We start from the raw sequence: 22,461 nt of genomic DNA, 5'->3' as shown, positions 1-22,461 counted from the left end.
AAAGTAGATCGTTCTCGTTTGAAAATATTGTGTCACCTTCCATGATTGCCTTAAGCCAATCGTCAGTGCTATTTGGTAACAGGACACAAAACAATGCAATCTGTGTGCCCCCCCGCCCCCCCGCCCCCCCTGCTTTTGGCGGAGACACAAACTGAAAGATTCAACGTAGAGACAGCTATTCGAGAAGTAAAGGAGGAAAGCCATTAATGATTATTATACTTCTGTTCCTGTTAAATAGGGTGAAGCCAAGAAAAACAAATATAATTGTTCTTCCAAAGAGCGGTTGAACGGGCACATTAGAAAGGTTTAAGATCACTTTGCTGTCGGGGGCACAGGGACGTCGAGGCCGAAGGGAACCATCTCTCGAGGGAAACTCTGGGTCTCTCAGAGCAGCTCCTCCTGGAGGAAGGGACCCATCACGATGGCCAGAATTGATTCTGTCCCCGTAGCCTCCTTGAACAACTTTCCCCACAGACCTTTTGGTATTTAAAGAGAACCTGTGTATGGAAGTTGACACAACTAATATAGTCATACCAAAAAGGGGGTCATAAAAAATTAAAGTTATTCTTATAAATCTTTCATCAGAAGCAATGAAAAGGGACACGAGGGTAGTCTCGGTCCTTTGTGCTGCAAGCTCTTCTTCCGGGCTCTGGGCTATTGTTCTCGCAGCTCCTCAAACAGACTTTCACTTTCAAACTGACAAAAGTCACTTAAAAGCCAGACAGCTGTACTAACACACCCACCTTAGCGAGCGGGAGCCGCGGGCAGGTGCTGAGCCCTCTGCGGGACCTGGTTTTGGATGGGCGGGGGCCGCCTCCTCCCGCCCGCCTGCCGCCCCGGCCCTCGCACCCAGGGGGGCCACGCGCGGCCCTTTCGTGTCCTCCCCACCCAGGTGCCCCCAGAGTTTTCTTGCCTTCTCTTTACGGCCTGAAACACGGACGTCCGTGATCATATTGATATCTCAGGTGGGAGGGCCGGGGCCAGGTTCGAGAAAAGTTTGAGCCCAGAACTTGGCAGAAGACCGAGGGAGCGCGTCTCAAAATTCTCTCCTTCCACTTCCCTCTTGCTTCTCTTCCTTCTGCCTCTCTTCCTGCCAGTCTGAAGCTCTCATAAGCTTTTCAGACTGCTGCTGCCTCCTTGGGAGCAGCTTGGGTCGGAGGAGAAGCACCCACCGGTGGTGGGGACAAGCCTTACCTCGGGATCGAAGACCCAGCTAGAGACAGCTAGGCTAGGTGGCCCTGCCTGCCTCCCGGGCCTCGGGGCAGCCACCGCCATGGGCTGTGGCGAGTCCTCCCTGTGTGTGTATTACAGGCCCCCCCTCCCCTGTCACCTTGTGTACAGTCTGGTCTGTGACACTGATGGTGATTATGTCATTATTTTGCTCTGGGGGCCCTGGCACATCTGCAGAGCCCAAGCACATCTTCTTTGTTGCGCTGGCAAACATCCCACACCACAAATGCTTCATTAGCCCGGCTGCCGGCCTCCTTGCCAGACGCGAGTGCCCAAGCCCAGGCTTCTCTCTGCTCCGTTCTTTTGTGTCGCTGATGATCATGTATTCATCTTCCCGGTTCTTCCCCATTTTCCTCGACTTCTGAACTCCAGATGTCCCAGTTTTCTTGCCCAAATCACTCTGAGGTCCACAATGAGAAGCAGGGTGACTCTACCCCTTGACCCAGCCCCCCTCCTTGCCACCTTCCTACGTCTCCGTTCCCCAGATGGATGGTGACTTTGCATAGCTCCCCAACACGAGGGCTGACATTTTCAAACTTACGGTTTGCCCAGATACCAAGGGACAGCTCCCGGGGTGTGATGGTAGATCGGGCTGGGATGGGGAGTTATTAGATACTGCTTGTTGGACGGATGCCTTTCTCCTCCATGCCACTCCTTTCCTCTCCTTGGCTCCTTTATTTGCTTTCTACGCATTGCCACATTTTACCAATTTTCAGAGAGCAGTCTCAAATGCGAGTGCAGGAAGGATTCTTCATGCTCTGCTGTGCATGTTATGGTCGTCTGAAGGTTCTTTTTCTCTGAATGGAATCTTCATCTCCACTCTACCCCCTACCAAAGTCCCCTGCCTCCTTCTGCGGCTCTAACCTCCCCAGCCCCCAACAATGACCTATTATTAGATATTTAAAGTGATTAGCACTTGGATCTTCTGGAAAAGAGCTAAAACATTTCCCTTAAGTTTGATCCTGTGTATTTCACAGAACCACAGCTTTTGTGAAGGTGTGCTGGTTTCTCCATTAACTGCAATAAATTCCCGAGTTTAATATCTTGGGCTGTGATGGGTGCTCCATAATTGGGATGTTTAATTTCCCCTTAAATTTGAAGTAATTGGTCTGTGTTACCATACTATCAGTAACTTCCCCAGTAGAGAGTTTAACCAGTTTTTTTTTTTAAAATCTCCTATCTACCGCAACATAAGATATTTGAAATGTCTCTATCTTTGAGTAAGACAGAGATTTTTTGTTTTAAGGATTACGTTCATATTTTTATGGGAATCACGGTCAGACCCTAGGACAGAGACACTAGCAAAGAATAAAGAAAACTCCCTGCGAGGAATGCGTTGTTGTATCGTACCAGATCCAAACACGTTCCAGTCACTATGCCCCTTTTCGAATATTAGGAACAATCTGGCTGGGAGAGTGAAGGGAGAGGTGGTCAGATCTGTTGGCTACCCAGCCCCCTTGGGGAGAAAGCCCGTCGGGAGAGGCTGGTACCTGTCACTGTTGGAATTATTTTCAAAAGACTCAAGATGTCCCTAGAACATTCCCAAGCTTCCATTATTAGCTCATTATGGTTTTATCACCCATGGGTTTATTTAAACCTTTTTTTTTCAAACCTAACTGCATTCTCAGAGTATACCACTCCTCAAGATAATAATTCTCTAAATTTATTACCTGCTGTGAAAATTGTATCTTCTTTTTATGGCTCTTAAAGTGATTTCCCTGGAACTCCAAAGGGATCTCCCTTGTTATAATATCCTGGGATTTGTGAACAGGACTATGGCCATATTCTCCATTTCCTTTCTGATTTTATAGACTTTGATCATTCCTCCCTCTTAATCTTCATCTCTCCAGATTAAGGGGCTCTAATCCTTTTTAAAAGTCTAATCCCATATAGTAAGTGGGCTGCCCGCGATCATTTTTGCTGCCCTTCTGTAATGCGTTTCTGGCGTGACTATATCTTCTCGAGGGACGGTTACACTTAGCAGACCACGGGACCTAATTCGAGCTATGGGCAGGCCACACTGTGGTTTGGTGGTTGTACCTCTCTCACACACACCCACTGTGATTTGTTTTGTTTGTCCCAAAAGTTTATCCTCAGAAGTTGGATTTCTTGAGTAACATCTCAGTAGCGCTTTTTGGTTAAGATGGTCCCATGAGAACAATTGATGAGACTTGGCAAGTATTCTTATTCTGGCAAATCTGAATGTGTCTCCAGGACAGAGCCAGTGAAATAAAAAAAAAAATTAAAAAAAAAAAAAGGGCAGATCCACCATGCTATGTTGTCAGGATGTTTTCAGTGTTCTTGTAGATGAAGTGTCAGGGTATTTGATATCATGAAGACATGACCTTCGTCTTGGGCTTGAGTCTTTAAAATGATAAAACTAGGGCAAGAAAGCTCTGGCCTCTGAATTATTCTCAGGCAGGAAAGAAAATGTTTACTTATAAGTCAGTGTTATTTTATATGAAAGCATCACCTTGAAATCTTAAGAAGGAAATCCTTTGGGGGAGTCTTTGCAATGTCAGTGGTCGTGAACTAATAATAGTGCAGAACCTAGAAGCATGGATTCTGGAACTGGCTCCTGGGATCAGATCCCAGCTCTTGAAACCCTGACAAGTATGTTACCCTCCCTGTGCCTCAGTTTCCTCGTCTGTTAAATGAGGAAAATAATAGCAACTACCTCACAGTGTTGTCTTGAGAATGGCATGACTAGACGTGATGACCTTAGCACAAAGTAGGTGCTGTATAAGCATCTGCTTTTATTAATTCATGCAACCAAGTAAAAGTTACCTTGTTGCTGTTATCAGTAGCTCAACTCTTGCACCATTTCCTGCTGACCCTAAATACGCAAACAAACAAATGAGCAAACAGGGAGTTCTCATCGGAATTGGGACAAAGAGTCAATGCAAAACTGGTTTTAAAAAGAGAAGGGGAGTCCTCCTGCCCCAGGTGTGGCTGTAAAGGTGACACCAGCCTGGAACGGATCCAGGATTCCAGAGTCATGGGTTCCAGATGAGAAGGGCAGCAGTGAGGGGATGGGGTCTGGCAGAGGGAGCACCGGATTGGGGGGGGGGGCGGTCTGCCTCTGGCAACACCTGCCTTGCTGAGCTCTACTTTGCTCACCTGTCAAGTGATAAGATGAAACACGGAGCTTTGTTCTACCTCTGAAATTCGGTGATTCTAGAAGACCTTCCGCGTTCTTGAAATAAATCCTGGGCACGAGGCAAAGGTTTCAGCAGTGACTGTGGAGCCCCTAGGAATCCAGATGGTGTCCATGTAGGGCCACTTCTACCCTTGTGGTTCTGCTGTGGCTTAATTATCTCAGTGAAAGTCTCTAGGGTGCCCATTTTCGTGTTCTCCCAAGGCTCTCTTTGCAGATCTGAATCTCAACAGTGCCCTTGGAGACGTGGCAACTCCCATGCTGGGATTAGAAAGACTAATTTTTTACATTCATAAACATCTATTGACTGAATTGGCACGATCGTTACACTCTGCTCACTTTACGTGTTGTGTTGGCTGGGGCAGCTGAACAGTGAGGACATTTGTGCCGAAGCCCTCACGCAAGTGGGTTTTCTAGGAGATGAAGCAGAACTGAACGAACTGAGAGAGGGCGTGTACCTGTTCCCACGCGTATCGTGTGCTATGGCACACCTCCACCCCAACCATCAGAATTTGCGCTGTGCCTGAACCTCTGTCTAAGATACAACATCTGCCCTCGTTCCGGACAGAAAGGGTTGTTTCGGATAACTACCTTCACTACTGGGCTGGGTTGGCAGTTTTTGCAAAAGCAACACCACCTTTTCTTTTAAGGACTCCCAATATGGTGGTGATCTTGATCGTGAAAGTCTTTCCCAGTGAGATTTGGTGTGTGTTCATGCGCTTGTGGTCGGTAGGTATCGAATCCTCACGCAAGTCATGTGGATATGTATTTTTCTTCTTTTTAGGGTCCTAGTCCCCAATTTCTAGGTTTTTTGGGGGGGGGCTCCATAGCAATTTAAAGTAAAGTCTGGTTCTAAAGGTGACTTTTAGTAAAAGGTAGTATGTTGCTGAGAACAACTGTGGGGTTAGAGTGGTGCAAAGGCAGAGAAACAACCGGAAACAGAAGTGGGTGGAGGAAGGTGAAAGGCTCTGGTTTCAAGGCCACACTGTGTTTCCTTTAATATAGAGACAACTTTCAAAGATTTTTCATTTTCAGTGGCCTGATGGTATGCAAGAAAATCTGTATGTCAATTCCTGTAATTACCTTTCGGCAGGACCAATGCAAGGGCCAATCCCAGACAGTGTCCTAAGACTCCCCATCACGAACATTACCTCAAGTCCCGTTAGGTGTTGGCATGGGTCTGGAAGGCTCCCAAAGGCCCCCGGGAGCCGTTCAAGAATCAGTTCCTCCCCTTTTCCAAACTATCTCCCTTTCCTGAAAAAGGAATTTCAGTGCCATTCCAAGCTCTTAGGTTGCTTTGAAATACACCTCATTCTTCCTTTTGCAAAGGGTAATTGTGGAGGAAAGACCAATAGAATATTCTAGAAACACAAAACAGAATTTCTCTGAGAGAACAAAAATCCTTTAGTCAAAACCAAAAGATGCGATGGAGGCCTTTAATCCCAGTCCTTTCTCAGAACAGCCCCAATATTATTTGGGATGCATACTCTGTTGTCGCCAGAGTGGCCGTCTTTCCCAGGATCCGGGGATCTCAGAAACACTCTTTTGATCATCGTACCTCACGGTGCCTTCTCTGGCGCTCGCCACGGGTGATGCTCTTCTCATCATCCTGCCCGAACCCCACTTCCTAACAGTTTCTCCCTGGGCTCCTCAGCTCTGTTAGCACGAATATGGGACATGCAGACTAGTTTCCATGTTAGTCTAGGCAAAGCCTAATTACGAAGATAAACCCGCCACAGAAAACAATCACGTAATGCATTCTCGAACGAAACAGGAGTAACTGCGGATTATCTGTGCCCCAGCTTCCTTTCGTGCAATATTGGAGAGTTTATGTCTTGTTGTTTTTGGATAATCTCCCATCCAAGAATGGCACCAAGCTTGGCCCTATTTATTCTACCACCTCACCCAGTAATTGTAGCAAAAGTTAAACTTTAAGCACTATCAACCTGTCTTGAACTCAGATACCAATGGCACATAATTTGTGGGGCTACTTTGAGGGGAAGGGAGTTAACACTGCTGCGTGAAGGTACGCTGCGTGTTTTTCCATATAAGTATGGAGCTGATTCATTCGGTGTGTTGTGAAGGAGGTCCGGATTCCTCCATCTCGTACATTTGAATGTTTCCTGGCAGGACCATTTCTAATAAAATGCTCCTCATCACAGCCGAGAAGGACTGAATTCTTCCTGGGCCTTGATGATCGCTGGGTGTGGTTTCATTCTGTTCCCATAGACATGGGCAGCCTTCCGTGCATCTGAGGAATGGCGTGACATTGCAAGTTGAATTTGGGGGAATCAGCCCCAGCTACCCTACAGGAACAAGTAGTGTGCTGACCCGGTGAGGCATATGGGATTAGTGAAGAATGAAAGTGCATTCAGGACCGTCGTTAGCCCTCAAGTTTAGCTAAGAGCAGAGGTTGGCAAACTATGATGTATGGGCCAGATCCAGCCCTCAGCCTGTTTTTTATGACTCTGAGCTCAGAATGGTTTTTATATTTTTAAAAAGTTGTAAACAAGAAGAAGAATATACAACAGAAAGCGAATGTGGCCCGCAAAGCTTAGGTATTTACTATCTAGCCCTTTACAGAAAAAGTTTGCCAACCCCTGGTTTGGACTGTTTCACTCTTTTGGAGAACACGGACTCTCTCCTCGTCCTGAGGTTCCAAAACTCCATGATTCTTGGATGAAATAGTCTTAGTCCAGGTCTTACCTGAATAGCCTACCAGATGTGTCATTCCGGCGGGAGCCTCCAGGTATGTTTAAGATCTAAGACTATTTTCAATGAATCCTGGGGCTAAAGAGATTAGGAAAGTATTAGATTTTCATTTTTATTACTTTTTCTCTGGTTTTCTTTGTGTTGAATTTTATTTGTTCATTTGTTTTGTCTATTTAAACTTGGAGTCACTCTCTGAAACATGCGCAGAGTTCGGGAGGGAAGGAACATTCACTCTGTCACCACGAATAACATGATGATCATTGTGTTTCCTGACACGTATGCCACCAAGACTTCCAAGCATGAGCAAATAAACTAGCCTTTTTCATCATATTTGGTGAACCAGATTTCAGCGCCACAAAATAATTTTGACAGGATCATAGAGTGTATTATAATGGCATTTCCCATTCTGTTCCCGGCAAGCTAGTTAAGTACTTCCTTTTCTGGGGCTAGAAGAGAGACGGTTTCATTTCTCTTGATATCTCTATCAAGTTTCCAATGGAAGGTTTATGCCGTTTAAAAGGCATACACGCACTATTAGCAGGCGGAGTAGCCGTTAAGACACTCTTTTTTTTATTCTCAAAAGTGACAATTCGTCAAAACTCTCCATCCAAGCACAGTTCTTGATCATCACGTGATTTTTTAAATCAACACATACCTCATCAACATCTTAGAGGTGTAGAAATTTTATTGTGCATTCTCTATTTTCTAAATAGAATGCAGGAATGAGGAAGATTCAATTTAGGTGAGGAAACAAAGGGAGCACTCAGGGCACACCTCTGCCCTTCCTCCACGCTGCTGCCCGAGAAGCCCACGCGAGGGGTGATTGCCTGTGGCCTCCCCAGCCCCTCCCTGCTCATGCTGCGGACCCAAGTTCACGTCCCTGACGCTTTTTCATGGAACTCCACTGTCCATTCAAGGTAGATCCTTAGCCTCCCTCGCTCCCCTCCCATGTGACTCTTCATTCTGTTTATTACACTTCCTCCGGTGGGGCCATTTCCACCATGTCTCTCTGTGGCTCCTCTCCCGGCATCTCCACGGACTGGTACGGCGCCGGAGGATGCCAGGCGTGTTCCCTTGGAAGTTTTCCTGCCACAAGCTCAATGTATGTCCCTGCCGTGGCGACAGACGGAGAGACGCGCTTTCCTTTTGCCACTTTTTCTAATTATCCCTGCAGCTCTTTCAGTCTGGCTGGGAGCAACCTGGGGACCGTTGTGTGGGTCTCCCTCCCACTCCGTCCCCCATCCCCGCCCCTGGCACATTAACATGACATTGCGTGGTGTGCACAGAACGGGGAACAGCTTCCACCAGCTGAAACCTCTGATCCCAAACCCACTAGAGAGTTTGGCTTTTGGATTTTGGCAAGAAGGCCTGTTGCCCATCAGGTCAGCATGAATAAAGATTTCTTTCTTCCTTTCTTTTTTAAAGTCAAGCACCAACTGACACTGCCCTCCCCCCCCCACCGCCAGCTCCCTTTCTCAAGACAATTTAACCCCTTCTCCCAAATACATTTTTTTTTTCTGAATGCGTGGGATTTTGTTTTATTCTTTTCCTGTGAAACAACCAAGAAATCGACTATATGCAGAATCTGAAAGCCAAATCAATTCTAAGCCATCTTATCATTTTTAAAGTATGTTTATCCAGCTTTGCAGTAGGAACAAGCAGACTGTTTGAAGGCCACATACTTTTCAAACCTTGGTTGCAACACGTTTGCCCCGTTTTGAAACTGTCTTTATCTAGCCGAGAAAACGAAAATCTATTTGACAAAGTGGCACTCTGGCCAGTTTATCTTGCAATATGGCTTTAGCTCACTGAGTCTATTGATTTCCTTAAATTAATGTTTACAGAATGCTACTGAATTTTGCTCAACAGAACATTGTTCTTTTGAAGGTTTGTAAAAAAAAAAATATGATACAGACTGTTATTGCCATGTGTTCCTTTGCTTAGAGGAAACATGCGTTTGTCTTTTCGTTTTTGTTTTATTGTGTGTTTTTTGTTTTTTGTTTTTTGTTTTTAAGGGCAGCCTTGAACTATAGCCACTTCCTATAAGCATTTACTCTTCACATATTTAAGTAGCAAAACACGTTACTTGGGAAGTGAGCTTTTAGGCCTAAAACTGCATGGGCATTATGCTGACCCAGTCCCGTATGGTCCCCGAAGGCTGAAGGCCACTTGGAGCATCAGAGTGAAAGAGACTTTAGTTCGAAGCCCGGTTGCTGCCGCAGAATCTTCTTCTGCCTTTCTTGGTATCACCCCGCCGGCCTCGGCAAGTGGCTTCGCAGCCAGGGCACCCCAGATAACGCCAGGCTTCCACACATAGGTGTGAGGATCCGAGTAAAATTTAAACACCATGTAGCCGTTTGGTGGGAACTCTAATAGCTCGTTCTTTGACTATGGCACTCAGCGAATCTCAGGTGACCATTTTAAAACTGGCCTTCCCAAGGAAGCACCCGTGGCTCTCCAGCTCCTGACAGGGGTTCAGATCACCATCATGAAGTGACTGAAATAAAACTTAGGAAATACAAAGCAACTTTCTCAACTTGTTGACTCGGGCCATAAAATCGCTCAAGCAAACATACTCAAAGCATCTCTCAAAATACTGCCTTGTACACATTGACTCATCACAGTGAGACACTTCCCAGGAATTGGACTCTTCTTTCAGGGTTCCAAGCATCACCTTACATTTCGGGGGTATTTTACGCTTCCCGAAGCCCATCCATGGTTGCTCTCCCCCTTGGTCCTTCCCCGCCACGTCGCGGCGTCAGGACGCGATCCCACCATGCACTGCGCGCGGCGTCCGGTGTCATGGCGTCCGGTGTCATGGCTTCCTTCCGGGCCGCTGCGGCCCGGGGCGAGCGGCTCAGGGTAAACGCGAGCCCGGCCACAAGGGAGACCCCGCGCCACGGCATCTTGTGACCGTATTTGATAGCTCCAGGTTTCCTCCTCTGCCCCTGACAGGAAAATTCCGGGAGAATAAGACAGTGGAGGGGAGCAGCAATGTCTCTGTTCTTGCCTTTTCATCTGATAATCTCTTGGAGGAGTTACTAAAGCATCTGAGTTTATCCATTTAAGTCCACTCTGTCTGCAGTGTAAGTCCCCAGCCTGTGCCACTGCCGTCAGGAGCTCCGTCTCTCCTTGATCAATATTTACTTAACAAACAGCAGGGATGGGAGAGTTTGTTTAGAGGAATCATGTGCACACCAGGGTGAGCGAATGCTCGGGAAAGTACTTCAACTTTGTCTCCTTCCCTAGGACCTTTGTGCGCGTGTGCGCGTGTGCGCATGCAGAGGCCCTTTCTGTTTTTAGCTTCTCCAAAGACACTTAGAAGTCATCTAGAAAATGCCTCGCGAAATGTGATTAGTGCATTGTTTACACTCTAAGAGAACGCATGATGTAAATTCAGGTTTGAAAGCCCCAAGTTTGACTTTTCCTTTTAGGCTCTTACACAGGTTGAACATTTTGGAAAGACTCTTGGGATGAACAAGATGCACAAGCATCTTCCTTTGACCCCGCTCAGCTAAGTGGGAGGGAAGGAGATGCAGATGGTAACAACAAAAACAGTTTTGACAAGGCAACTCGAACTATATTTCTGATGGCATTAGAGAGAGAGAGAGAGAGAGTGTATGTGTGTCCGTGTGTGTGTGTGTGTGTGTGTGTGTGTGTGTACCCGCGTGTGTGTGTGTGTGAAAGCCCAAGGAGAAAAGTAGCTCTCCAAATTTTCAAAGCTGCTTACCCAGTTTTTGGAATTAGATGTGTCTAACGCTAATAATAAATATGAATACCGCGGCGTTCAAGTTTAGAGAGCATTATTCTTTCAACCTCACCGAAACAATTGCTTGAAGGCTCAAGTCAGTGTCTCCAATGCAGTTGACTTGGAGGCATCTGGGTCTAGTTGGAGGGGTTTTGTTTCTGTGTGGGTAGAGGCTGGGGGAGGCTGGGGGAGTTATTTATTTATTTGATTTTGTGAATTGGAGTTGTAAAGCCATCTGAAATATTCATGCAGAATTGTCTGAGAAGCCCGTTTCTGTTTTATTTACTGCACAGTAGAACAGCCACAGTGGATTAGTTCTACAATACCCGTAACAAAAGCCCAACAGCTGATGCATGTGATGTTAGGAGGTGACAAAACAGTTAAAGTATGCTGCTGGCTACAGGCAAGCAGTCAGCAGATGCAGACAAAAGGGTTTGTGACAAGAATAACTCTCTCTCCAAGGCGAGCAGTGAAGAGTATCCAAAATACCAGTACCCTTTTCTCCTTGACATTGTCTTCTTACAGTCAGCATTTTATTGCCCTTTTATAGTATTAAAGAAAAAAAAAAGTGGAGGAGGAAGAAGAAAGAAAACCCACACACAAACTAATTCACCAAAATACTAGCCATGATGTTACTTTTCCATCCGTTAAATACTCCTGCCCATGCATAGGTTCCCTTTTACATTTTCCCTTCAAAGTGAGTTTGGGGGGAAAAAAAATAGTTTAAAAGATGAACTGAATAGATGATGTCCCTTGATAAGATCGTAATCTATTGATAACCTTGATAAACCATTTGAGCCTTTGGCTATTGGGGAGGGGCTGGGGAGAGAGCTCTATGCCTGGTTTGTTTTCCCTCCATTTCAGCAAAGATCATTTCACTGATAAAATGGGGCCAGTGGACCAATTTTTAAAGGGGATGGAGGATGGAGAGGTATCCATGGGAAACTGTGCAAGGGGCCAGGTTGAGGTCTCCTGCAAAAGGCCAAGGGATGAGCTTGGGGATCTTTCAGAGGTGTGAAAAATCAGCTTCTCTGTCTCCAGAAAATAGGGGAGGCTGTCTTCTTTTTAACCTTTGTAATTCCCCTTCTATTCTCTGTGACATTCATTCAGCTGCCAAGAGCGTTTGGCAAGGTTTGGGCCAGCGAGCACACTTCCAGTGACCACTAACCTTGGTATGTCCTGACACTTATGATGAGTGTCTGCAGGACACAGAAGGCAGGCAGCCTGCTATGTCAGGCTTTTATTATGTACTGCAGAGGCTAGGGACAGTCAGTTTAATAAAACAAATCATCCTTGAAGGTAAAGCAACTGGGAAGAGGAGGAGGAAGACAGGGGGAAAATGTGTCTTTGCCACTCATTCTGGGGCGGGGGGGCAGAGAAAAAGAACAGCAGAACAACCCCCCACCCAACACACTGTGCGTGTGCGTGTGCGCACGTGGATCCGTGTGTGCGTGCGCACGCGCCCAACCCAGCCACAGCCGGAGCAGATCTGAAAACGTCCTCCCGATTTCCCCATTTCATCAAAGCCCGTAAGGCCCTTGTTTGCTCTGAGGAGACTCAAATACAAATGATCGTGATGAGATTGGTAGACGCTGATAGCCAGCCCCCTTCGCATTTATGAGTGCATTCAAGTACCTCGTCGCAATTCTCTTCTCCTCCAAATATCAAGGCAAGGAGAGGCAAGACCATTTGGGGTGAGGTTCCTATATTGGGATGCCTTTTTATCAAGCAAAGTTTCCATTCTCCTCTCCTGAAGAACACTCAGCACAGCAGCTCCCACAATAGCTTCAGAGTTCCAGCCAGAGACTTTGGAAGCCTTTTGTTTTTTCCCTGTGGCATGTCCAAAGGCACGGCCTTCCCTCCCCCCTCCCAGCAGCCTGCATTGTCTTGCATTCCAGGGACTTGATTGACTGTTGCCACCTGATGCTGAGGAGACACTCAGGGGTTCATTCTGCAGATTGTTAGGTTCTATTAAAAGAAACCTAGATAAGGGATTACTTGTCACTAAGGGATTTTCTGCAGATGTTTATTAGTGATTGGAAATCCATTAGGTGTGAAGAGGTACAGAAGATTATGGGCAACATCATTCTCGTAAGCCCAAATTCTAAGGCAGCCCCCCCAAAATCAGAAAGGGCCCCCTTTCCATCTGTTAAATGGAGTTGGGGAAAGTTTTAAAGCAGAGAGGGGTAAGGGTCTCTTTTCTCGTGGGTGATATTTCTACCTGTGGATGGAACTCCTTGGCACTCTCTCAAAAGATCAGTTGCTACCCATCAGTTTACCTCTCTGGAGCCACCAGAAGAGATTAATTGCTCTAGCATTAGAGGATCTCATTATCAATTGCTTTAAACCAGCCCAATCTGTTGTATGAGTATTGCCTCAAAGTAAGCCCTAAATTAGCAAACCATTTCATTTGTTCAAAAAGAATTCATCCCTTCTCAAACATAAACCAATATCCCAAGTCTCCTCCTGGGAATCCTTTGTATCATTCACATTTATTTTTAAGTTCCTAGCTCTTCTGTGGTTTTTCTCAGCCACAGATCCACAGCTTGTCAAGGTTTTGATGCCCCATATAAATAGAAATTACTGAAAATGCATTAAAAGAGAGCCAGCATGGTTTAATGATAAGACACCTGGTCATGTTATTTCACATGAATCTCTTGTTCTCATAATTTATTCATCTTGTAGAGTCTCATAGTTTCTTCATCTACAAAATGACTTTTGAGGTCTATTCCAACTCTTTAAATGCTAGCTTTTAGCATTATTGGAAAAAAAATTTGTTTTCGTGTTTAAGTATCGAGGGAGATACATGTGACTCCAGAGCAGTGTGGAGTAAAGCAGAAGGCAGGCTCTCGTTATGAAAGGCTACGCAAAAGAACTTGGTTAAGCATTGTGGGGGAGACCCACCATAGAAACCGTGGCTCTTTATCTAAAGACATATTGGGGCAAATTCGTTACAACTAGATAGAAGCAGGCGAAAAATTAACTCACACAAGACACAAATACAAAAGATGGTGAAGGATAGCCCAAGATTACCACCAAAAGAAATGAATGTTTAAAACAAGATAAAACCCACTAAAAGCCATTAACGAGCATGGTAAATAATAATAGGGTGGGAGCAGCATGCCCCCCCCCAAGTTACTTTGATTTGCCCTCAGGCACCCCCTAGAACCTTCTCTCCCTCCTCTAGCACTGATGCTGTTCTAGATGCATCTCCTCTCCTCTGATGGTCTCAGACAATACCTCTGCCACCTTGGCCCGGGGTACACCAGACCTCCCGTGGGCCCTTGGTGCGGAGGAGCTTCCGGTTGTCCCTGACTTCCTCTGGAGGAGCGACCATACCCTGTGCCCCGCACTGCTCTCTGCCATGCTCTGCTCGATCCCCAGTTGTTCAAGGAACGTAGATCTTTGTCATGCCTCTGTTGCCAATGGCAGGGAAAACCACACTTCTTGAAATGCTTATTTTAATAAATGCCTATGATTATGTTTCTTTAGCATTTGGCTAACAGCTCCCAAACCCAGTCGTCAGGGTGGGTAGTTGTACACCGCCTCACAGCCAGATCTCCTCTCTCAGTAATGCCCATCTGATAAAACGTGAAGGATTATCTTTGAGGGAAGAGGGGAGAGTATGCAAAAAGGCTGCTTAATGACTTTTTATTTGGGTGTGAGGCGAGTGAGAGAGCTAATCCCTCCTCTAGGCTCCTCCTATCCCACAAATACTCATGTATCTGCGGGAGTTTGGGGGAGAAATTACCAACATTGTGTAGAAAATTTAGATGAATTCTCATCAGGGAATGGCCATTGGGGTACATGGGTTAGCACATCCGTGGGGGACGAGGCAGGGACAAGGGGTTGTTGGGATGATTTTGGAGAGCAGTGTCTGGAGACACTGGCTGGGGTGTATGTCTTTGGAAGAGGCTACTGAAAATTTTCACTTTTTCTAAACTCTGATAGGCCCCACATGGGGTCCTTTCTTTTTCTGAGGAATTAAAACCCTTTAATTTTCTTTACAAAAGACAAGTGACTTACCTTTGGAAGGAGTGAACTTCTTTGTCCAATTTTGAATGTATGAAACAGGGATGCCTGGTGATCATTTTAGTTTTCCTTAATAGTTACTGTCATTATAAAATGTTCCATTGCACAAATTGAGAAAGAGTGGGAGAAAGAGATCAAATCTGTTCGACATGATGATACCCCCGTGTAGTTGGTAAAATGGCATATGTGAACTGGGACGAAAATCTTTGAACGCTTCCGTATGTGTGGACAGATCTGTCTACACGTACAACTGCAGTGCATTTACTTCCTCATATGTCTGCCCTTACTATAAAGGTAAGACTTTACTAATGCAGAAGTACCCCACTAAAAGAAATCTACTGAGTGTCCATGTGAAAGTGGGCAATTAAGAATTCACGGAACGGCTCTGCAAATCCTTTATCTTGGTGTAGGGAACAGAAGCCATGCTTTACCTTGGGTAGCTGACAGAGAATACTGAGGACATCAACAGCCACCCCTTTCCCTGGACAAGACGTTGGACTATTAAATAAACAATTGAGAACACCTGTACTTATTAATTGATGTGGAAGAAATGGACAAACAATTAGGGATTCTCAAAAGAATATTTGGAAGGGGCGCCTGGGTGGCTCAGTCGGTTGAGCGTCTGACTCTCGATTTCGCTCAGGTCGTGATCTCAGGAGGGTGAGATCGAGCCTGGTGTCAGGCTCTGGTTCAGCAGGGAGTCTGTCCTCCGCCATCTGCTCCTCCCGCCTCGCCCCCGCTCGCGCTGTGCTCTCCCTCTCTCTTTCTCTCTCGTTCTCTCTAAAATAAATAAAATCTTTTAAAACGTAAAAAGAATTAAAAAATAAAAAGAATATTTGGAGGATATTTGTCTTAGAATGTAAGGACTTTGAAAAATTCCCTTGATCTCTCTGAGCCTCGGTTTTCCATACAGTAAAAAGGGGACAGGGACACCTTATAGAGATGCTGGGAGAACGGAATGGGATGATTCACAGTCTGTGCATAACTGAGCGTCTGACACATAGTAAACACTCCAGAAATGTTGGTTTTCGTTAGTACTATCAGCTGCATGAATCACTCTTATGGAGCAATTCTAATCTCAAAGTAAAGTAATTTCCGATGTAGAATTTTAGGACTCGGTAGAGATTTTGTATTTTGGGACTCAGTGTTAATATCATCCTCTTATCCCTGTCTGTACGCAGAGCACTTTCTGGTGCATGTTACTCCCATATATAATTTAGCATTTGGCTCAGCAGTCCTCTGCTGCTATGAGAAGAAAACAGATTCTTCGGTTTTCTTCATTTACAGGGGGTTTCGGTGATATCAAAGCCCAATGATCTCTTATTCTACTTTTGAGAACCACACTTTGTTTTCATCATGGAAATCAAAAGGAAATAGGATTCAAATTCTGAAAGATTAGCCGGAGACTTACACCGGAATGCACCTGTTTAATGAAGTGGGGAATCCCAACCGTGTGTCCCCTTTTCTCACCCGAATATTCAGAAGGGAATCCCGGTTTTTCAGTACGTCTGCGTGTATCCTTTACACAAGTCCCTTCTAAAACTTCACAAAGCTGTCCACCCCACATTACAGTGCTACTATATATAACGACTTTACATAAGAGAATAGAGGCCGGCCATTTTTAGCAAATGCAGGTGCCATGTAAAGCCCCTTTCTGAAAGAAAGAACTTAGCTCAGTTTCCTTTGAAGAACTAGAGACTTGAAACTGAAAACTTTATTAATGCCGTTGTCCCCTTGTATCAGCAGGTTCCAGAAAGATTCCTGGAAGTTGCGCAGATCACATTACGAGAGTTTTTCAATGCCATTATCGCAGGCAAAGATGTTGATCCTTCCTGGAAGAAGGCCATATACAAGGTCATCTGCAAGCTGGATAGTGAAGTCCCTGAGATTTTCAAATCCCCGAACTGCCTACAAGAGCTGCTTCATGAGTAGAAATTTCAACAACTCTTTTCGAATGTATGAATAGTAGCAGTCCCCTTTGGATGTCTAAGTTGTACGTGTCTAGATTTTGATTTCCTATGGATGTGTATGGGAGGCATGGATATGTTATGAAATCAGCTGGTAGTTCCTCCTCGTCATCTTGCGCTCATTTTCTTTTGTTTTCCATTGCAAGGGGATGGTTATTTTCCTTCGGTCTTTAGTTTACTTTTGCCCGAGGCCCTTAACATTTGGAGACTTTAAAATAGGGTTAATTTTCAGGGAAAAAGAACGTTGACGTGTGGAAATTCTCTATTCGCAAGGAAAGGCATTTCAGAGATGCTTCTGCTTGATCGATAGTTTATCGCAAATGGCAGTTGGCAGAGGGAGACCTGTGACACGGCACTGCCTCACCGACGGTGACGTGTCTCCTGCTTTTACTGCTAATGAGGCCAGAAAACTCAATGAAACCACTACGTAAACTTAAGTATTTTGTTCGGTTTGAACTCCGTAAGTCGCTTTGTATTCCTTGTTTAAAAATAATGCCAGGGGCAGATGAACAGCTCACTTTTCCAAAAGTTACCCCAAAAGGCCAAATTCCAAAACCAAAAATAGTCACTGTCAAGCCTTTCTGTAAGAGAAACGGCGAGTAGGCCCAAACGGGTGTACCCATTTCTTCCGGGGGCAAAGCAATTCTACACAAAACTGACCCTTTCGAGATGAGGCTGGAAATTTGCACCCGATCTTCCGGTTACATCTCTAAGATGTACAATCGGTTCTTCGTAATCAGTGAGTATAGATACATTTTTGGTAGAGAAACACCCCTTTCACATAATTTTCTATTATCTCACTTCGGATATTAAAAGGCACATATGTTTCAAATGGACTCTTAACTTGGTTTATATGCTTCAACGAGTTATTATGTCTGTTTCATATTTAACACTTGTTTCCAAAAGAAAAAAAAAAAAAGCAACAACAACAACAACACCGCTATCTTCTGAATACCTTTCTCTAGTAAGGAATAAAGGACATCCCAAGTTGACCATAAAATTCCTGCCTACATTAGACTCTTGTTGACAGTGGTGAACTGATTTGATCTTCACCTCCAAAGAGGAGCCCACGTCAGGATGACCTCTTTTCATACGCGATCCCACACTACCCTGATGGATATCCCAAGTGGTGACAGTCTAATGAAGTGTTTCTTCGTTTTAGGGACAGCATTTTAAAGCAACTGAGAAAGTCTCTTCGATTTCAGAAGCTAGTACTGACCAAATCGTGCGAAGCGTGTGTAGGCAGCATAGGAAAGGTTGGGGTTAACCCAAAAGACACAATTTCAGCACACGTAAGAAAGCCGGCTGCTGGTGTGTGCTTTCTTCAATGGTTCTCCTCTTCTTCCTTTTTTCTCTTTTTCCAGTTTTTCCAAGGTGTACAGTGTCCCATACTTGCTTTTAAAAAGTCCTGCGGCATTCACTCTTGTTTTCCCAGATGGGTTTTGTTTGCAGATGCAGTAAGAATTCCTTGTTCATTGTAATAGGCTTTTCCAGACGCCCCCCTCCCTCCCCTTAGGTCATTGGACGTACACTTAAAATAACACAGGAACAAACCTGGTATTTAGATTATACTGAACACAAATACCGTTTTCCCTTAATTTTCATAAAAGTTACATTTGACTCTGGAGAATGCAGGTTGACCCATGTGACTAACTAGCTGACCCAATCGCTGTAATTTACCATCATTTATAAATTCTGCTGATGGACAGGAATGTATGGAGGCAATTACTGTCAGCACAAAGCCTTAAAACCTGCTGACTTTAAATTAAACGGCACAGTCCTATGATGCCCGGCATCATTCAGGAGGCTAACGGGCCCTCGCAGTGTGCAGCGACACAGGCTGGAACACCACCGGCTTCTCTCCGCACCCCCAACCAAACGCATCATCCAGCTCGTGCTCCCCTACACGGCACACACAGAGCCAGCAGATCCAATTTGCTCTTGTTGCTTGCTTGGGGGAAAAAAAAATGTTTGGATAATCATTGCATTGGAATAAAAAGCAAACCAAAAAAAAAAAAAAAATCCAATCAGCACAAAGTAGGGAAGCAATCTCAACTTGTGGTCACACTCTTTTGTCTTGCTTCATGTGAAAGAGTAGGAATTCATTGTTCACGTCATGATACCACTAGGTCTTCGCTGTTCCATATAATTCACATCAACATTGTGTTGCCATTTGCAAGGTAGAAGGCAAAACCGTAGTGTATTCACCTATGTAGACAGACTGCTAGTATCTTCTGATCTGGGGCAAATTCAGTAATGATCCCAGGCTCATTTGGATCTTTAGCATTATTTTCCCCTGCCTTTCTAATTTAAGTAGACGGATTCAGCAAAAGTGTGTGTTCACAACCAACTATTCTATGATATTCTATTCTATGATAATAGCCGCTCGAGGTTCACTGAGGCATAGAAATGGTTTCAGAGTAGAAATTGCATGAGGTTCAACTCACCTCTTTGTTCGATCACTTTTGCTTTTGGGTGGTTTTTCCCCTTTTAACGATCACAAATCTTGTGCCTCCCAGTGCATTGGAAAGTGACAAAAGCCTGTCTCTCAAAACTCCTACTTAACGATTCTGGGTTTGGTTTGGTTTGGTTTGGTTTTTTAATCACCATCTTTCAAATCACAGCTCAATCTCTCTCACCAAGTGAAAATTGGCTACTTGGGAGAAAGTTAACTTTCTATGAAGGTGGGAGGGACAGTTTACATAGGAAAAAAGAAGTCTAAAGTGCATGTTGAAATATCACATTACCACTTATTTTCTGCTAACCCTAAATTATTTTTGCATATACACTTGAGGTGATAGTCTGTGCCTAGACCTAAAATGCACCAGCGGGGGGATTTTTAAAAATCCTTCAAAATACCAGTTTTTTCCCACAAGTACAATTGTTCTTGTGCCTTCTGTGGCTTTCGATTTCATCTTTTTGACTTTATTTCCAATTACTACAGCTGCAATAAACACTAGATTTTTTTTTTTCTGGCTGTTTGACATAACGTTGATAGCTATGCATATTTTGTGTCTTTTTAAAACAAAGCGGGAGAATACGTTTTTGAAGAAGAGAATTTTTAGAACAGTTTGATACCGCAAATTATTTTTTCTTCAATTGTTTGAGCAGCATTCGAGTTTTGAAAATTCTTGTAGAAGCCAATTTTTTGTAACTGTGGTGCAAATCTTGTGTTTTCTTAGCCTAATGAAAAGTAGTATAGAAGCAATATTTCATACCATGTGCTGTATATGTGTGTGCGGGTGTGTGAACACGAGGACACATACACACATATACACACATGTAAAAATATACATATATATATGCGTGTGAAGTGGAAAGCTTACCTTTTCCTATCTAGATTTAAGGACCTATTTTAGACATTTGTTATGTTTTGTGAAAAGAATGTTCTATTTGCAACAACAAAACATTTAATTCTTACTGTATCTCTGGCTGTTTAATGAGGACGTTTCACATTAAATGGTAAAACAACGTGGAAGATGGTAGAATGTAGTAATTATTTAAGGAAATGTTCACCCACATATTCCTGAAGTTTGCTTTGTGCCTCCGAGTATTATTTAATTCAAGTGTTTTATGTTTGCAGAATCTTTGTTGCTGTGCTAGGGATGTGGGTGAATATCATTTTTAAAAATGTTAAAAACAACAAAAAAAAGCAAAATAAAAACACTAAAGCAAGAGGGGAACTTTTATAAAGCAATGTAAATATTTAACCTCATGGCTGTTGTTACGTAAGACATGAGATTTTAATAAATAACTACATTCTCACAACATCTGTTGAATTTATTAGGAACACTACAGTGACTGTATAGACAGTTGAAAGCATTCTTGAAAATCCTGCTCTCTACTTTTAAAAGATAACAGTCTCTTTCATCAGATGTCAAGGGCAAGGGTAATGCAGTTTCTGTAAATTTATGAAATTTCTTTTCTATGTACATGAAAACACTTAGTAAGTAACCACCACACACACACAGACACACTCACACACATGCACATACACAAACAGGTTAATACTAAGTCATAGAGATGAAGATCTGGGGGCTTTAAAAACTGGATGTCCCCTCAGAAGCAATCATACATTCATCAAAGAAAACGTGGTTTACTGACTCCCTGAAAGCCGTGTACATGTGAGGACAGAGCAAAATCTCTTTGCCCTGTATATTATAGAATATTCATTGGTGTGAATAGTACAAATGTTTCCTTCTGGTACAAACTCTGTGTTTGCAAATTACAAGAAGCATTGTTTTCAAAAAGCTCCCCTTAAAAGAATGTAACTGGTTTATATGAGTACGCGGTCACTGCATTGCACTTAAATGTTCTGTTGAAGGAAATGCAGTTTTGTTTTCTGTAGATCTGTTGGTTGTAAACCATCAATGAAACGAAAGCTAAAATGTTCATATTCAGAGCTGGGATCAAAAATCATATTCAACCTTTGCATCTTCTCATAATTATCCTTCTAAGAATATAGCAGGATCTGGAAGCATCTGGACTTTTGAGTCTTTTAACTGAGCCCCCTCGCAAATCTGACACCCTCTAAAATGCACCAACGAGCAGAAAAGGCAAACAGACTGGCCCGCTTTTGTGAAAATGTATTCATTCTGTGTTTTAAAAATATTCGAATCCTCCAAAAGGGGGGGGAGAAGCATTTTCAAATTGTATATTACCACTTCAAGGTTAGAATTAGAAAAACATGCATTTGGGGTTGGTCTCAGCGCTACCTACAAGAATCAAAGGTCATGGCTTCTCCCAATGTTGTCCCAGCCACTTCTCATATGTATATAGTATAAACCGTGACAAAACACTGCCTTTATATTATTTAGCAATATGTTGTAAATAGCATTATTAAGCTCTTTTTTTGTAATAAAGACCCTTTGATTTGAATATAGTACAATAACTGAACTGATAAAGTCAATTTTTGATTTTTTTTTTTTAGCTAGAGGCAATTTCAATTGTGGATTTTTGTTGTTGTCTATTGTTCTGAAGACTTTGCATAATTTATTGGTTTAATTTATCCTAATTTATTTGATGAAGGTGTACAATTTTGTATGACCAAGGATGTACTGTAATATTAATTGATACGATAAAAAAAACAATGAGACTCCCTGTCCATATTAAAAAGAAAATAAAAAGGTGCAGTAGACAATTGATTTTAAAGTAAAAGTATAAACATTTAGTTTGGCAGCTACTAAATTTTAAAACAGAAAAAAGTTGTGGGGGTGGGGTGGGTAGGGGGTTTTACTTTGTGTGTTTTCAGCTTTTGTATACTCTCCAAACTTTTACCTTTTGCTTTGTACCACTTAAAGGATACAGTAGTCCAATTGCCTTGTGTGCCTTCCATCTTCTCTTAAACTGAATGTATGTGCAGTATATATGCAAGCTTGTGCAAAATAAAATATACATTACAAGCTCAGTGCCGTTTGATTTTTTTTTTTTAAACGCGTGACATTTAGCTTTTGGACCCGTGTCCCATTTTAGGACAACGGGCTGCTTGTGACTAATATCCATTCCGGAGTTGGCTTTCATGAAAATGCTTAATTACACGAGTCTAACATGAATGCTTTGCAACTCCTAGAAATGAGCTTTTCTACTTCAGATTATTGTAGCAATGGGCTACGTGT

The 22,461-nt window shown here is 43.6% G+C and overlaps 1 protein-coding gene across 1 annotated transcript in view; it reads left to right on the top strand.

The window, feature by feature from the left end:
- Window positions 1-22,248, top strand: part of PROX1 (prospero homeobox 1) — a 48,632-nt gene extending 26,384 nt beyond the window's left edge. Inside the window, 1 exon segment of the mRNA XM_080824206.1 lies at window positions 16,626-22,248. Coding sequence (XP_080680332.1) covers window positions 16,626-16,811 — 186 coding nt within the window. The 3' untranslated portion in view covers window positions 16,812-22,248.
- The last annotated feature ends 213 nt before the right edge of the window (window positions 22,249-22,461 follow it).

The sequence above is a fragment of the Martes martes genome (assembly GCF_963455335.1).
Source record: "Martes martes genome assembly, chromosome: 15".
NCBI lineage: Eukaryota > Metazoa > Chordata > Mammalia > Carnivora > Mustelidae > Martes > Martes martes.
This window is presented reverse-complemented; position numbering and strand designations above follow the sequence as displayed.